At 33.8% G+C, this 19,856-nt stretch overlaps 1 protein-coding gene across 5 annotated transcripts in view; it reads left to right on the top strand.

Annotated features, from left to right (window-relative positions):
* Positions 1-11,767: 11,767 nt before the first annotated feature.
* The window catches only part of LOC130333996 (T-cell differentiation antigen CD6-like), a 241,920-nt gene continuing 233,831 nt past the window's right edge, over positions 11,768-19,856 (top strand). For all 5 annotated transcript variants that reach the window (XM_056553855.1, XM_056553853.1, XM_056553854.1 and 2 more), the window contains exon 1: positions 11,768-12,012. In XM_056553855.1, the coding sequence (XP_056409830.1) occupies positions 11,940-12,012 (73 nt within the window). In that variant the 5' untranslated portion in view covers positions 11,768-11,939. The remainder of the gene's footprint in view (positions 12,013-19,856) is intronic.

The following is a 19,856-nucleotide window of genomic DNA, read 5'->3' as shown; positions in this document are numbered from 1 at the left end:
TATCTATACTCATCTTCTATACCATTGTTACTCTCTTTATTATATTGTGTAGTGTATATATTCTCTATACATTGTTCTCTCTTTATTATATGTGTGTAGTGTATATATTCTCTATACATTATCTCTTTATTATATTGTGTAGTGTATATATTCTCTATACATTGTTCTCTCTTTATTATATTGTGTAGTGTATATATTCTCTATACATTGTTATCTCTTTATTATATTGTGTAGTGTATATATTCTCTATACATTGTTCTCTCTTTATTATATTGTGTAGTGTATATATTCTCTATACATTGTTATCTCTTTATTATATTGTGTAGTGTATATATTCTCTATACATTGTTATCTCTTTATTATATTGTGTAGTGTATATATTCTCTATACATTGTTCTCTCTTTATTATATTGTGTAGTGTATATATTCTCTATACATTGTTATCTCTTTATTATATTGTGTAGTGTATATATTCTCTATACATTGTTATCTCTTTATTATATTGTGTAGTGTATATATTCTCTATACATTGTTATCTCTTTATTATATTGTGTAGTGTATATATTCTCTATACATTGTTCTCTTTATTATATTGTGTAGTGTATATATTCTCTATACATTGTTATCTCTTTATTATATTGTGTAGTGTATATATTCTCTATACATTGTTATCTCTTTATTATATTGTGTAGTGTATATATTCTCTATACATTGTTCTCTTCTTTATTATATTGTGTAGTGTATATATTCTCTATACATTGTTATCTCTTTATTATATTGTGTAGTGTATATATTCTCTATACATTGTTATCTCTTTATTATATTGTGTAGTGTATATATTCTCTATACATTGTTCTCTTTATTATATTGTGTAGTGTATATATTCTCTATACATTGTTCTCTTTATTATATTGTGTAGTGTATATATTCTCTATACATTGTTATCTCTTTATTATATTGTGTAGTGTATATATTCTCTATACATTGTTATCTCTTTATTATATTGTGTAGTGTATATATTCTCTATACATTGTTCTCTCTTTATTATATTGTGTAGTGTATATATTCTCTATACATTGTTATCTCTTTATTATATTGTGTAGTGTATATATTCTCTATACATTGTTATCTCTTTATTATATTGTGTAGTGTATATATTCTCTATACATTGTTATCTCTTTATTATATTGTGTAGTGTATATATTCTCTATACATTGTTTCTCTTTATTATATTGTGTAGTGTATATATTCTCTATACATTGTTCTCTCTTTATTATATTGTGTAGTGTATATATTCTCTATACATTGTTTCTCTTTATTATATTGTGTAGTGTATATATTCTCTATACATTGTTCTCTTTATTATATTGTGTAGTGTATATATTCTCTATACATTGTTCTCTCTTTATTATATTGTGTAGTGTATATATTCTCTATACATTGTTATCTCTTTATTATATTGTGTAGTGTATATATTCTCTAATATCTATATATAGTGTTGTGTCTCTCTTTATATTGTGTAGTGTATATATTCTCTATACATTGTATCTCTTTATTATATTGTGTAGTGTATATATTCTCTATACATTGTTTCTCTCTTTATTATATTGTGTAGTGTATATATTCTCTATACATTGTTCTCTTTATTATATTGTGTAGTGTATATATTCTCTATACATTGTTCTCTCTTTATTATATTGTGTAGTGTATATATTCTCTATACATTGTATCTCTTTATTATATTGTGTAGTGTATATATTCTCTATACATTGTTCTCTCTTTATTATATTGTGTAGTGTATATATTCTCTATACATTGTTCTCTTTATTATATTGTGTAGTGTATATATTCTCTATACATTGTTATCTCTTTATTATATTGTGTAGTGTATATATTCTCTATACATTGTTCTCTTTTATTATATTGTGTAGTGTATATATTCTCTATACATTGTTATCTCTTTATTATATTGTGTAGTGTATATATTCTCTATACATTGTTCTCTTTATTATATTGTGTAGTGTATATATTCTCTATACATTGTTATCTCTTTATTATATTGTGTAGTGTATATATTCTCTATACATTGTTCTCTCTTTATTATATTGTGTAGTGTATATATTCTCTATACATTGTTATCTCTTTATTATATTGTGTAGTGTATATATTCTCTATACATTGTTATCTCTTTATTATATTGTGTAGTGTATATATTCTCTATACATTATCTCTTTATTATATTGTGTAGTGTATATATTCTCTATACATTGTTATCTCTTTATTATATTGTGTAGTGTATATATTCTCTATACATTGTTATCTCTTTATTATATTGTGTAGTGTATATATTCTCTATACATTGTTATCTCTTATTATATTGTGTAGTGTATATATTCTCTATACATTGTTCTCTTTATTATATTGTGTAGTGTATATATTCTCTATACATTGTTATCTCTTTATTATATTGTGTAGTGTATATATTCTCTATACATTGTTCTCTCTTTATTATATTGTGTAGTGTATATATTCTCTATACATTGTATCTCTTTATTATATTGTGTAGTGTATATATTCTCTATACATTGTTATCTCTTTATTATATTGTGTAGTGTATATATTCTCTATACATTGTTCTCTCTTTATTATATTGTGTAGTGTATATATTCTCTATACATTGTTATCTCTTTATTATATTGTGTAGTGTATATATTCTCTATACATTGTTATCTCTTTATTATATTGTGTAGTGTATATATTCTCTATACATTATTCTCTTTATTATATTGTGTAGTGTATATATTCTCTATACATTGTTATCTCTTTATTATATTGTGTAGTGTATATATTCTCTATACATTGTTATCTCTTTATTATATTGTGTAGTGTATATATTCTCTATACATTGTTCTCTCTTTATTATATTGTGTAGTGTATATATTCTCTATACATGTGTTATCTCTTTATTATATTGTGTAGTGTATATATTCTCTATACATTGTTCTCTCTTTATTATATTGTGTAGTGTATATATTCTCTATACATTGTTATCTCTTTATTATATTGTGTAGTGTATATATTCTCTATACATTGTTATCTCTTTATTATATTGTGTAGTGTATATATTCTCTATACATTGTTCTCTTTATTATATTGTGTAGTGTATATATTCTCTATACATTGTTCTCTCTTTATTATATTGTGTAGTGTATATATTCTCTATACATTGTTCTCTCTTTATTATATTGTGTAGTGTATATATTCTCTATACATTGTTCTCTCTTTATTATATTGTGTAGTGTATATATTCTCTATACATTGTATCTCTTTATTATATTGTGTAGTGTATATATTCTCTATACATTGTTATCTCTTTATTATATTGTGTAGTGTATATATTCTCTATACATTGTTCTCTTTATTATATTGTGTAGTGTATATATTCTCTATACATTGTTATCTCTTTATTATATTGTGTAGTGTATATATTCTCTATACATTGTTCTCTCTTTATTATATTGTGTAGTGTATATATTCTCTATACATTGTTATCTCTTTATTATATTGTGTAGTGTATATATTCTCTATACATTGTTATCTCTTTATTATATTGTGTAGTGTATATATTCTCTATACATTGTTATCTCTTTATTATATTGTGTAGTGTATATATTCTCTATACATTGTTCTCTCTTTATTATATTGTGTAGTGTATATATTCTCTATACATTGTTATCTCTTTATTATATTGTGTAGTGTATATATTCTCTATACATTGTTATCTCTTTATTATATTGTGTAGTGTATATATTCTCTATACATTGTTTCTCTTTATTATATTGTGTAGTGTATATATTCTCTATACATTGTTATCTCTTTATTATATTGTGTAGTGTATATATTCTCTATACATTGTTCTCTTTATTATATTGTGTAGTGTATATATTCTCTATACATTGTTCTCTTTATTATATTGTGTAGTGTATATATTCTCTATACATTGTTCTCTTTATTATATTGTGTAGTGTATATATTCTCTATACATTGTTATCTCTTTATTATATTGTGTAGTGTATATATTCTCTATACATTGTATCTCTTTATTATATTGTGTAGTGTATATATTCTCTATACATTGTTCTCTCTTTATTATATTGTGTAGTGTATATATTCTCTATACATTGTTATCTCTTTATTATATTGTGTAGTGTATATATTCTCTATACATTGTTATCTCTTTATTATATTGTGTAGTGTATATATTCTCTATACATTGTTATCTCTTTATTATATTGTGTAGTGTATATATTCTCTATACATTGTTATCTCTTTATTATATTGTGTAGTGTATATATTCTCTATACATTGTTCTCTCTTTATTATATTGTGTAGTGTATATATTCTCTATACATTGTTATCTCTTTATTATATTGTGTAGTGTATATATTCTCTATACATTGTTCTCTTTATTATATTGTGTAGTGTATATATTCTCTATACATTGTTATCTCTTATTATATTGTGTAGTGTATATATTCTCTATACATTGTTATCTCTTTATTATATTGTGTAGTGTATATATTCTCTATACATTGTTCTCTTTATTATATTGTGTAGTGTATATATTCTCTATACATTGTTCTCTTTATTATATTGTGTAGTGTATATATTCTCTATACATTGTCTCTTTATTATATTGTGTAGTGTATATATTCTCTATACATTATCTCTTTATTATATTGTGTAGTGTATATATTCTCTATACATTGTTATCTCTTTATTATATTGTGTAGTGTATATATTCTCTATACATTGTTATCTCTTTATTATATTGTGTAGTGTATATATTCTCTATACATTTATCTCTTTATTATATTGTGTAGTGTATATATTCTCTATACATTGTTCTCTTTATTATATTGTGTAGTGTATATATTCTCTATACATTGTTATCTCTTTATTATATTGTGTAGTGTATATATTCTCTATACATTGTTATCTCTTTATTATATTGTGTAGTGTATATATTCTCTATACATTGTTATCTCTTTATTATATTGTGTAGTGTATATATTCTCTATACATTGTTCTCTCTTTATTATATTGTGTAGTGTATATATTCTCTATACATTGTTCTCTTTATTATATTGTGTAGTGTATATATTCTCTATACATTGTTATCTCTTTATTATATTGTGTAGTGTATATATTCTCTATACATTGTTATCTCTTTATTATATTGTGTAGTAGTATATATTTCTCTATAGATTGTTATCTCTTTATTATATTGTGTAGTGTATATATTCTCTATACATTGTTCTCTTTATTATATTGTGTAGTGTATATATTCTCTATACATTGTTCTCTTATTATATTGTGTAGTGTATATATTCTCTATACATTGTTCTCTCTTTATTATATTGTGTAGTGTATATATTCTCTATACATTGTTCTCTTTATTATATTGTGTAGTGTATATATTCTCTATACATTGTTATCTCTTTATTATATTGTGTAGTGTATATATTCTCTATACATTGATCTCTTTATTATATTGTGTAGTGTATATATTCTCTATACATTGTTCTCTCTTTATTATATTGTGTAGTGTATATATTCTCTATACATTATCTCTTTATTATATTGTGTAGTGTATATATTCTCTATACATTGTTCTTTATTATATTGTGTAGCTGTATATATTCTCTATACATTGTTCTCTCTTTATTATATTGTGTAGTGTATATATTCTCTATACATTGTTATCTCTTTATTATATTGTGTAGTGTATATATTCTCTATACATTGTTCTTTATTATATTGTGTAGTGTATATATTCTCTATACATTGTTCTCTCTTTATTATATTGTGTAGTGTATATATTCTCTATACATTATCTCTTTATTATATTGTGTAGTGTATATATTCTCTATACATTGTTCTCTCTTTATTATATTGTGTAGTGTATATATTCTCTATACATTGTTATCTCTTTATTATATTGTGTAGTGTATATATTCTCTATACATTGTTCTCTCTTTATTATATTGTGTAGTGTATATATTCTCTATACATTGTTATCTCTTTATTATATTGTGTAGTGTATATATTCTCTATACATTGTTCTCTCTTTATTATATTGTGTAGTGTATATATTCTCTATACATTGTTCTCTCTTTATTATATTGTGTAGTGTATATATTCTCTATACATTGTTCTCTTTATTATATTGTGTAGTGTATATATTCTCTATACATTGTTATCTCTTTATTATATTGTGTAGTGTATATATTCTCTATACATTGTTCTCTCTTTATTATATTGTGTAGTGTATATATTCTCTATACATTGTTCTCTTTATTATATTGTGTAGTGTATATATTCTCTATACATTGTTCTCTTTATTATATTGTGTAGTGTATATATTCTCTATACATTGATCTCTTTATTATATTGTGTAGTGTATATATTCTCTATACATTGTTATCTCTTTATTATATTGTGTAGTGTATATATTCTCTATACATTGTTATCTCTTTATTATATTGTGTAGTGTATATATTCTCTATACATTGTGTTCTCTCTATTATATTGTGTAGTGTATATATTCTCTATACATTGTTCTCTTTATTATATTGTGTAGTGTATATATTCTCTATACATTGTTCTCTCTTTATTATATTGTGTAGTGTATATATTCTCTATACATTGTTCTCTTTATTATATTGTGTAGTGTATATATTCTCTATACATTGTTATCTCTTTATTATATTGTGTAGTGTATATATTCTCTATACATTATCTCTTTATTATATTGTGTAGTGTATATATTCTCTATACATTGTTCTCTCTTTATTATATTGTGTAGTGTATATATTCTCTATACATTGTTCTCTCTTTATTATATTGTGTAGTGTATATATTCTCTATACATTGTTATCTCTTTATTATATTGTGTAGTGTATATATTCTCTATACATTGTTCTCTTTATTATATTGTGTAGTGTATATATTCTCTATACATTGTTATCTCTTTATTATATTGTGTAGTGTATATATTCTCTATATATTATCTCTTTATTATATTGTGTAGTGTATATATTCTCTATACATTGTTATCTCTTTATTATATTGTGTAGTGTATATATTCTCTATACATTGTTATCTCTTTATTATATTGTGTAGTGTATATATTCTCTATACATTGTTCTCTTTATTATATTGTGTAGTGTATATATTCTCTATACATTGTTCTCTCTTTATTATATTGTGTAGTGTATATATTCTCTATACATTATCTCTTTATTATATTGTGTAGTGTATATATTCTCTATACATTGTTATCTCTTTATTATATTGTGTAGTGTATATATTCTCTATACATTGTTCTCTTTATTATATTGTGTAGTGTATATATTCTCTATACATTGTTATCTCTTTATTATATTGTGTAGTGTATATATTCTCTATACATTGTTCTCTTTATTATATTGTGTAGTGTATATATTCTCTATACATTATCTCTTTATTATATTGTGTAGTGTATAATATTCTCTATACATTGTTCTCTCTTTATTATATTGTGTAGTGTATATATTCTCTATACATTGTTATCTTTATTATATTGTGTAGTGTATATATTCTCTATACATTATCTCTTTATTATATTGTGTAGTGTATATATTCTCTATACATTGTTCTCTTTATTATATTGTGTAGTGTATATATTCTCTATACATTGTTCTCTTTATTATATTGTGTAGTGTATATATTCTCTATACATTGTTATCTCTTTATTATATTGTGTAGTGTATATATTCTCTATACATTGTTATCTCTTTATTATATTGTGTAGTGTATATATTCTCTATACATTGTTCTCTCTTTATTATATTGTGTAGTGTATATATTCTCTATACATTGTTATCTCTTTATTATATTGTGTAGTGTATATATTCTCTATACATTGTTCTCTTTATTATATTGTGTAGTGTATATATTCTCTATACATTATCTCTTTATTATATTGTGTAGTGTATATATTCTCTATACATTGTTCTCTTTATTATATTGTGTAGTGTATATATTCTCTATACATTGTTATCTCTTTATTATATTGTGTAGTGTATATATTCTCTATACATTGTTATCTCTTTATTATATTGTGTAGTGTATATATTCTCTATACATTGTTCTCTCTTTATTATATTGTGTAGTGTATATATTCTCTATACATTGTTCTCTCTTTATTATATTGTGTAGTGTATATATTCTCTATACATTGTTATCTCTTATTATATTGTGTAGTGTATATATTCTCTATACATTGTTCTCTTTATTATATTGTGTAGTGTATATATTCTCTATACATTGTTCTCTCTTTATTATATTGTGTAGTGTATATATTCTCTATACATTGTTCTCTCTTTATTATATTGTGTAGTGTATATATTCTCTATACATTGTTCTCTTTATTATATTGTGTAGTGTATATATTCTCTATACATTATCTCTTTATTATATTGTGTAGTGTATATATTCTCTATACATTGTTATCTCTTTATTATATTGTGTAGTGTATATATTCTCTATACATTGTTATCTCTTTATTATATTGTGTAGTGTATATATTCTCTATACATTGTTCTCTTTATTATATTGTGTAGTGTATATATTCTCTATACATTGTTCTCTTTATTATATTGTGTAGTGTATATATTCTCTATACATGTATCTCTTTATTATATTGTGTAGTGTATATATTCTCTATACATTGTTATCTCTTTATTATATTGTGTAGTGTATATATTCTCTATACATTGTTCTCTTTATTATATTGTGTAGTGTATATATTCTCTATACATTGTTATCTCTTTATTATATTGTGTAGTGTATATATTCTCTATACATTGTTCTCTCTTTATTATATTGTGTAGTGTATATATTCTCTATACATTGTTATCTCTTTATTATATTGTGTAGTGTATATATTCTCTATACATTGTTATCTCTTTATTATATTGTGTAGTGTATATATTCTCTATACATTGTTCTCTCTTTATTATATTGTGTAGTGTATATATTCTCTATACATTGTTCTCTTTATTATATTGTGTAGTGTATATATTCTCTATACATTGTTCTCTCTTTATTATATTGTGTAGTGTATATATTCTCTATACATTATCTCTTTATTATATTGTGTAGTGTATATATTCTCTATACATTGTTATCTCTTTATTATATTGTGTAGTGTATATTTTCTCTATACATTGTTCTCTTTATTATATTGTGTAGTGTATATATTCTCTATACATTGTTCTCTCTTTATTATATTGTGTAGTGTATATATTCTCTATACATTGTTCTCTTTATTATATTGTGTAGTGTATATATTCTCTATACATTGTTCTCTCTTTATTATATTGTGTAGTGTATATATTCTCTATACATTGTTATCTCTTTATTATATTGTGTAGTGTATATATTCTCTATACATTGTTCTCTTTATTATATTGTGTAGTGTATATATTCTCTATACATTGTTATCTCTTTATTATATTGTGTAGTGTATATATTCTCTATACATTGTTATCTCTTTATTATATTGTGTAGTGTATATATTCTCTATACATTGTTATCTCTTTATTATATTGTGTAGTGTATATATTCTCTATACATTGTTCTCTCTTTATTATATTGTGTAGTGTATATATTCTCTATACATTGTTATCTCTTTATTATATTGTGTAGTGTATATATTCTCTATACATTGTTATCTCTTTATTATATTGTGTAGTGTATATATTCTCTATACATTGTTATCTCTTTATTATATTGTGTAGTGTATATATTCTCTATACATTGTTCTCTCTTTATTATATTGTGTAGTGTATATATTCTCTATACATTGTTATCTCTTTATTATATTGTGTAGTGTATATATTCTCTATACATTGTTCTCTCTTTATTATATTGTGTAGTGTATATATTCTCTATACATTGTTCTCTTTATTATATTGTGTAGTGTATATATTCTCTATACATTGTTCTCTCTTTATTATATTGTGTAGTGTATATATTCTCTATACATTATCTCTTTATTATATTGTGTAGTGTATATATTCTCTATACATTGTTCTCTCTTTACTATATTGTGTAGTGTATATATTCTCTATACATTGTTATCTCTTTATTATATTGTGTAGTGTATATATTCTCTATACATTGTTCTCTCTTTATTATATTGTGTAGTGTATATATTCTCTATACATTGTTATCTCTTTATTATATTGTGTAGTGTATATTTTCTCTATACATTGTTATCTCTTTATTATATTGTGTAGTGTATATATTCTCTATACATTGTTACTTTATTATATTGTGTAGTGTATATATTCTCTATACATTGTTATCTCTTTATTATATTGTGTAGTGTATATATTCTCTATACATTGTTATCTCTTTATTATATTGTGTAGTGTATATATTCTCTATACATTGTTCTCTTTATTATATTGTGTAGTGTATATATTCTCTATACATTGTTCTCTTTATTATATTGTGTAGTGTATATATTCTCTATACATTGTTATCTCTTTATTATATTGTGTAGTGTATATATTCTCTATACATTGTTATCTCTTTATTATATTGTGTAGTGTATATATTCTCTATACATTGTTCTCTCTTTATTATATTGTGTAGTGTATATATTCTCTATACATTGTTCTCTCTTTATTATATTGTGTAGTGTATATATTCTCTATACATTGTTATCTCTTTATTATATTGTGTAGTGTATATATTCTCTATACATTGTTATCTCTTTATTATATTGTGTAGTGTATATATTCTCTATACATTGTTCTCTTTATTATATTGTGTAGTGTATATATTCTCTATACATTGTTATCTCTTTATTATATTGTGTAGTGTATATATTCTCTATACATTGTTCTCTCTTTATTATATTGTGTAGTGTATATATTCTCTATACATTGTTATCTCTTTATTATATTGTGTAGTGTATATATTCTCTATACATTGTTCTCTCTTTATTATATTGTGTAGTGTATATATTCTCTATACATTGTTATCTCTTTATTATATTGTGTAGTGTATATATTCTCTATACATTGTTCTCTCTTTATTATATTGTGTAGTGTATATATTCTCTATACATTATCTCTTTATTATATTGTGTAGTGTATATATTCTCTATACATTGTTTTCTTTATTATATTGTGTAGTGTATATATTCTCTATACATTGTTATCTCTTTATTATATTGTGTAGTGTATATATTCTCTATACATTATCTCTTTATTATATTGTGTAGTGTATATATTCTCTATACATTGTTATCTCTTTATTATATTGTGTAGTGTATATATTCTCTATACATTGTTCTCTTTATTATATTGTGTAGTGTATATATTCTCTATACATTGTTATCTCTTTATTATATTGTGTAGTGTATATATTCTCTATACATTGTTCTCTCTTTATTATATTGTGTAGTGTATATATTCTCTATACATTGTTATCTCTTTATTATATTGTGTAGTGTATATATTCTCTATACATTGTTCTCTCTTTATTATATTGTGTAGTGTATATATTCTCTATACATTGTTATCTCTTTATTATATTGTGTAGTGTATATATTCTCTATACATTGTTCTCTTTATTATATTGTGTAGTGTATATATTCTCTATACATTGTGATCTCTGTATTGTTTTGCGCGGTGTCGCAGTAATGGCGCCATCGTCACATCAGACCAGAAGAAGCTTTTATCCACCCACTTGAACAACTTCCTGTCAGATACCACAAGTCCCAGCAGCCTCCATTGATCTGCACCTGACATACGGGACAATACGAGCGTTTCCTGCCCCGTAACCACACGATACGTAGACAAGATCCTGTCAGCAGAACAATGGACGCCAAAGTCTTCAGCTCCTTCTTTATATCTGTTCTATGGTTCTCATTGGCGACTCCTGAGGAGAAAGGTAAGAACCGTCCAAATGCGAAGACGGAGGAGGAGGAGTGACAGTATATATGTGTGATGACTGAGGAGGAGGAGTGATGGTTATAATATGTGATGACTGAGGAGGAGGAGGAGTGACAGTATATATGTGTGATGACTGAGGAAGAGGAGTGATGGTTATAATGTGTGATGACTGTGGAGGAGGAGGAGTGACAGTATATATGTGTGATGACTGAGGAGGAGGAGGAGCGCCAGTATATATGTGTGATGACTGAGGAAGAGGAGTGATGGTTATAATGTGTGATGACTGTGGAGGAGGAGGAGTGACAGTATATATGTGTGATGACTGTGGAGGAGGAGGAGTGACAGTATATATGTGTAATGACTGAGGAGGAGGAGTGATGGTTATAATGTGTGATGACTGTGGAGGAGGAGGAGTGACAGTATATATGTGTGATGACTGTGGAGGAGGAGGTGTGACAGTATATATGTGTGATGACCGAGGAGGAGGAGTGATGGTTATAATGTGTGATGACTGAGGAGGAGGAGGAGTGACAGTATATATGTGTGATGACCGAGGAGGAGGAGGAGCGCCAGTATATATGTGTGATGACTGAGAAGGAGTGATGGTTATAATGTGTGATGACTGAGGAGGAGGAGCGATGGTTATAATGTGTGATGACTGAGGAGGAGGAGTGATGGTTATAATGTGTGATGACTGAGGAGGAGGAGGAGTGATGGTTATAATGTGTGATGACTGAGGAGGAGGAGTGATGGTTATAATGTGTGATGACTGTGGAGGAGGAGGAGTGACAGTATATATGTGTGATGACTGTGGAGGAGGAGGTGTGACAGTATATATGTGTGATGACCGAGGAGGAGGAGTGATGGTTATAATGTGTGATGACTGAGGAGGAGGAGGAGTGATGGTTATAATGTGTGATGACTGAGGAGGAGGAGTGATGGTTATAATGTGTGATGACTGAGGAGGAGGAGTGATGGTTATAATGTGTGATGACTGAGGAGGAGGAGTGATGGTTATAATGTGTGATGACTGAGGAGGAGGAGGAGTGATGGTTATAATGTGTGATGACTGAGGAGGAGGAGTGATGGTTATAATGTGTGATGACTGAGGAGGAGGAGCGCAGGTTATAATGTGTGATGACTGAGGAGGAGGAGCGCAGGTTATAATGTGTGATGACTGAGAAGGAGGAGCGCAGGTTATAACCCAACCAGTCACAACCAGTCACTATGTATTTAAAACCAATCACAACCAGTCCCTATGTATTTACAACCAGTCCCAACCAGTCACTATGTATTTACAACCAATCACAACCAGTCCCTATGTATTTACAACCAGTCCCAACCAGTCACTATGTATTTACAACCAGTCCCAACCAGTCACTATGTATTTAAGACCAATCACAACCAGTCCCTATGTATTTACAACCAGTCACAACCAGTCACTATGTATTTACAACCAGTCACAACCAATCACTATCTATTTACAACCAATCACAACCAGTCACTATGTATTTACAACCAGTCCCAACCAGTCACTATGTATTTACAACCAGTCCCAACCAGTCACTATGTATTTACAACCAATCACAACCAGTCCCTGTTACGCCGAGTGCTCCGGGTCCCCGCTCCTCCCCGGAGCGCTCGCTACACTCTCCTCACTGCAGCGCTCCGGTCAGATCCACTGACCCGGGGCGCTGCGATACCGCCTCCAGCCGGGATGCGATTCGCGATGCGGGTGGCGCCCGCTCGCGATGCGCACCCCGGCTCCCGTACCTGACTCGCTCTCCGTCGGTCCTGTCCCGGCGCGCGCGGCCCCGCTCCCTAGGGCGCGCGCCGGGTCTTTGCGATTTAAAGGGCCACTGCGCCGCTGATTGGCGCAGTGGTTCCAATCAGTATCTTCACCTGTGCACTTCCCTATTAATACCTCACTTCCCCTGCACTTCCTTGCCGGATCTTGTTGCCATTGTGCCAGTGAAAGCGTTTCCTTGTGTGTTCCTAGCCTGTGTTCCAGACCTCCTGCCGTTGCCCCTGACTACGATCCTTGCTGCCTGCCCCGACCTTCTGCTACGTCCGACCTTGCTTCTGTCTACTCCCTTGTACCGCGCCTATCTTCAGCAGTCAGAGAGGTTGAGCCGTTGCTAGTGGATACGACCTGGTCACTACCGCCGCAGCAAGACCATCCCGCTTTGCGGCGGGCTCTGGTGAAAACCAGTAGTGACTTAGAACCGATCCACTAGCACGGTCCACGCCAATCCCTCTCTGGCACAGAGGATCCACCTCCTGCCAGCCGGCATCGTGACAGTAGATCCGGCCATGGATCCCGCTGAAGTTCCTCTGCCAGTTGTCGCTGACCTCACCACGGTGGTCGCCCAGCAGTCACAACAGATAGCGCAACAAGGCCAACAGCTGTCTCAACTGACCGTGATGCTACAGCAGCTACTACCACAGCTTCAGCAATCATCTCCTCCGCCAGCTACTGCACCTCCTCCGCAGCGAGTGGCCGCTTCTGGTCTACGACTATCCTTGCCGGATAAATTTGATGGGGACTCCAAGTTTTGCCGTGGCTTTCTTTCCCAGTGTTCCCTGCACTTGGAGATGATGTCGGACCAGTTTCCTACTGAAAGGTCTAAGGTGGCTTTCGTAGTCAGCCTTCTGTCTGGAAAAGCCCTGTCTTGGGCCACACCGCTCTGGGACCGCAATGACCCCGTCACTGCCTCTGTACACTCCTTCTTCTCGGAAATTCGAAGTGTCTTTGAGGAACCTGCCCGAGCCTCTTCTGCTGAGACTGCCCTGTTGAACCTGGTCCAGGGTAATTCTTCCGTTGGCGAGTACGCCGTACAATTCCGTACTCTTGCTTCAGAATTATCCTGGAATAATGAGGCCCTCTGCGCGACCTTTAAAAAAGGCCTATCCAGCAACATTAAGGATGTTCTGGCCGCACGAGAAATTCCTGCTAACCTACATGAACTCATTCATCTAGCCACTCGCATTGACATGCGTTTTTCCGAAAGGCGTCAGGAGCTCCGCCAGGATATGGACTTTGTTCACACGAGGCGTTTTTTCTCCCCGGCTCCTCTCTCCTCTGGTCCCCTGCAATCCGTTCCTGTGCCTCCCGCCGTGGAGGCTATGCAGGTCGACCGGTCTCGCCTGACACCTCAAGAGAGGACACGACGCCGCATGGAGAATCTCTGCCTGTACTGTGCTAGTACCGAACACTTCCTGAAGGATTGTCCTATCCGTCCTCCCCGCCTGGAAAGACGTACGCTGACTCCGCACAAAGGTGAGACAGTCCTTGATGTCTACTCTGCTTCTCCACGTCTTACTGTGCCTGTGCGGATATCTGCCTCTGCCTTCTCCTTCGCTACTATGGCCTTCTTGGACTCCGGATCTGCAGGAAATTTTATTTTGGCCTCTCTCGTCAACAGGTTCAACATCCCGGTGACCAGTCTCGCCAGACCCCTCTACATCAATTGTGTAAACAATGAAAGATTGGACTGTACCATACGTTTCCGCACGGAGCCCCTTCTAATGTGCATCGGACCTCATCACGAGAAGATTGAATTGTTGGTCCTCCCCAATTGCACTTCCGAAATTCTCCTTGGACTACCCTGGCTTCAACTTCATTCCCCAACCCTGGATTGGTCCACTGGAGAGATCAAGAGTTGGGGGTCCTCTTGTTTCAAGGACTGCCTAAAACCGGTTCCCAGTACCCCTTGCCGTGACTCTGTGGTTCCTCCTGTAACCGGTCTCCCTAAGGCCTATATGGACTTTGCGGATGTTTTTTGCAAAAAACAGGCTGAGACTCTACCTCCTCACAGGCCTTATGATTGTCCTATTGACCTCCTCCCGGGCACTACTCCACCCCGGGGCAGAATTTATCCTCTGTCCGCCCCTGAGACTCTTGCCATGTCTGAATACATCCAGGAAAATTTAAAAAAGGGCTTTATCCGTAAATCCTCCTCTCCTGCCGGAGCCGGATTCTTCTTTGTGTCCAAAAAAGATGGCTCTCTACGTCCTTGCATCGACTACCGCGGTCTTAATAAAATCACGGTAAAGAACCGCTACCCCCTACCCCTCATCTCTGAACTCTTTGATCGCCTCCAAGGTGCCCACATCTTTACCAAACTGGACTTAAGAGGTGCTTATAATCTCATCCGCATCAGAGAGGGGGATGAATGGAAAACGGCATTTAACACTAGAGATGGACACTTTGAGTATCTGGTCATGCCCTTTGGCCTGTGCAATGCCCCTGCCGTCTTCCAAGACTTTGTTAATGAAATTTTTCGTGATCTCTTATACTCCTGTGTTGTTGTATATCTGGACGATATCCTGATTTTTTCTTCCAATCTAGAAGAACACCGCCAGCATGTCCGTATGGTTCTTCAGAGACTTCGTGACAATCAACTTTATGCTAAGATAGAGAAATGTCTGTTTGAATGCCAATCTCTTCCTTTCCTAGGATACTTGGTCTCTGGCCAGGGACTACAAATGGATCCAGACAAACTCTCTGCCGTCTTAGATTGGCCACGCCCCTCCGGACTCCGTGCTATCCAACGTTTTTTGGGGTTCGCCAATTATTACAGGCAATTTATTCCACATTTTTCTACCGTTGTGGCTCCTATCGTGGCTCTAACCAAAAAAAATGCCGATCCCAAGTCTTGGCCTCCTCAAGCGGAAGACGCCTTTAAACGGCTCAAGTCTGCCTTTTCTTCGGCTCCCGTGCTCTCCAGACCTGACCCATCTAAACCCTTCCTATTGGAGGTTGATGCCTCCTCTGTAGGAGCTGGAGCGGTCCTTCTACAAAAAAATCCTTCCGGGCATGCTGTTACTTGTGGTTTTTTTTCTAGGACCTTCTCTCCGGTGGAGAGGAACTACTCCATCGGGGATCGAGAGCTTCTAGCCATTAAATTAGCACTTGAGGAATGGAGGCATCTGCTGGAGGGATCAAGATTTCCAGTTATTATTTACACCGATCACAAGAACCTCTCCTACCTCCAGTCTGCCCAACGGCTGAATCCTCGCCAGGCCAGGTGGTCTCTGTTCTTTGCCCGATTTAATTTCGAAATTCACTTTCGGCCTGCCGATAAGAACATTAGGGCCGATGCTCTCTCTCGTTCCTCGGATGCTTCTGAAGTTGAACTCTCTCCGCAACACATCATCCCTCCTGACTGTCTGATTTCCTCTTCTCCAGCCTCCATCAGGCAAACTCCTCCAGGAAAGACCTTCGTCTCTCCACGCCAACGCCTCGGAATCCTCAAATGGGGTCACTCCTCCCATCTCGCAGGTCATGCAGGCATCAAGAAATCTGTGCAACTCATCTCTCGCTTCTATTGGTGGCCGACTCTGGAGACGGATGTCGTGGACTTTGTACGAGCCTGCACTGTCTGTGCCCGCGATAAGACTCCTCGCCAGAAGCCCGCTGGTTTTCTTCATCCTCTGCCTGTCCCCGAACAGCCTTGGTCTCTGATTGGTATGGATTTTATTACTGACTTACCCCCATCCCGTGGCAACACTGTTATTTGGGTGGTCGTTGATCGATTCTCCAAAATGGCACATTTCATCCCTCTTCCTGGTCTTCCTTCTGCGCCTCAGTTGGCTAAACAATTTTTTGTACACATTTTTCGTCTTCACGGTTTGCCCACACAAATCGTCTCGGATAGAGGCGTCCAATTCGTGTCAAAATTCTGGAGGGCTCTCTGTAAACAACTCAAGATTAAATTAAACTTTTCTTCTGCATATCATCCTCAATCCAATGGACAAGTAGAAAGAATTAACCAGGTCTTGGGTGATTATTTACGACATTTTGTTTCCTCCCGCCAGGATGATTGGGCAGATCTTCTACCATGGGCCGAATTCTCGTATAACTTCAGAGTCGCTGAATCTTCCTCCAAATCCCCATTTTTCGTGGTGTACGGCCGTCACCCTCTTCCCCCCCTCCCTACCCCCTTGCCCTCTGGTCTGCCCGCTGTGGATGAAATTTCTCGTGATCTTTCCATCATATGGAGAGAGACCCAAAATTCTCTCTTACAGGCTTCATCACGCATGAAGAAATTTGCGGATAAGAAAAGAAGAGCTCCTCCCATTTTTTCTCCTGGAGACAAGGTATGGCTCTCCGCTAAATATGTCCGCTTCCGTGTCCCTAGCTACAAGTTGGGACCACGCTATCTTGGTCCTTTCAAAATTTTGTGCCAGATTAATCCTGTCTCTTACAAACTTCTTCTTCCTCCTTCTCTTCGTATTCCTAATGCCTTTCACGTTTCTCTTCTTAAACCACTCATCATCAACCGTTTCTCTCCCAAACTTGTTTCCCCCACTCCTGTTTCCGGCTCCTCGGACATCTTCTCCGTCAAAGAGATTCTGGCATCCAAGAAGGTCAGAGGGAAAACCTTTTTTTTAGTTGATTGGGAGGGTTGTGGTCCAGAAGAGAGATCCTGGGAACCTGAGGACAATATTCTAGACAAAAGTCTGATCCTCAGGTTCTCAGGCTCCAAGAAGAGGGGGAGACCCAAGGGGGGGGGGTACTGTTACGCCGAGCGCTCCGGGTCCCCGCTCCTCCCCGGAGCGCTCGCTACACTCTCCTCACTGCAGCGCTCCGGTCAGATCCACTGACCCGGGGCGCTGCGATACCGCCTCCAGCCGGGATGCGATTCGCGATGCGGGTGGCGCCCGCTCGCGATGCGCACCCCGGCTCCCGTACCTGACTCACTCTCCGTCGGTCCTGTCCCGGCGCGCGCGGCCCCGCTCCCTAGGGCGCGCGCGCGCCGGGTCTTTGCGATTTAAAAGGCCACTGCGCCGCTGATTGGCGCAGTGGTTCCAATCAGTATCTTCACCTGTGCACTTCCCTATTAATACCTCACTTCCCCTGCACTTCCTTGCCGGATCTTGTTGCCATTGTGCCAGTGAAAGCGTTTCCTTGTGTGTTCCTAGCCTGTGTTCCAGACCTCCTGCCGTTGCCCCTGACTACGATCCTTGCTGCCTGCCCCGACCTTCTGCTACGTCCGACCTTGCTTCTGTCTACTCCCTTGTACCGCGCCTATCTTCAGCAGTCAGAGAGGTTGAGCCGTTGCTAGTGGATACGACCTGGTCACTACCGCCGCAGCAAGACCATCCCGCTTTGCGGCGGGCTCTGGTGAAAACCAGTAGTGACTTAGAACCGATCCACTAGCACGGTCCACGCCAATCCCTCTCTGGCACAGAGGATCCACTACCTGCCAGCCGGCATCGTGACAGTCCCTATGTATTTACAACCAGTCACAACCAATCACAACCAGTCCCTATGTATTTACAACCAATCACAACCAGTCACTATGTATTTACAACCAGTCACTATGTATTTACAACCAGTCACAACCAGTCACTATGTATTTACAACCAGTCGCAACCAGTCACTATGTATTTACAACCAGTCACAACCAGTCACTATGTATTTACAACCAGTCACAACCAGTCACTATGTATTTACAACCAGTCCCAACCAGTCACTATGTATTTACAACCAGTCACAACCAATCACAACCAGTCCCTATGTATTTACAACCAATCACAACCAGTCCCTATGTATTTACAACCAGTCCCAACCAGTCACTATGTATTTAAAACCAGTCACTATGTATTTACAACCAGTCACAACCAGTCACTATGAATTTACAACCAGTCACAACCAGTCCCTATGTATTTACAACCAGTTACTATGTATTTACAACCAGTCACAACCAGTCACTATGTATTTACAACCAGTCACTATGTATTTACAACCAGTCACAACCAGTCACTATGTATTTATAACCAGTCACAACCAGTCCCTATGTATTTACAACCAATCACAACCAGTCACTATGTATT

Source organism: Hyla sarda, unplaced genomic scaffold, assembly GCF_029499605.1.
Source record: "Hyla sarda isolate aHylSar1 unplaced genomic scaffold, aHylSar1.hap1 scaffold_421, whole genome shotgun sequence".
Taxonomy (NCBI): domain Eukaryota; kingdom Metazoa; phylum Chordata; class Amphibia; order Anura; family Hylidae; genus Hyla; species Hyla sarda.
The sequence above is the reverse complement of the archived record's forward strand: the minus strand, read 5'-3'. Positions and strand labels throughout refer to the sequence as shown.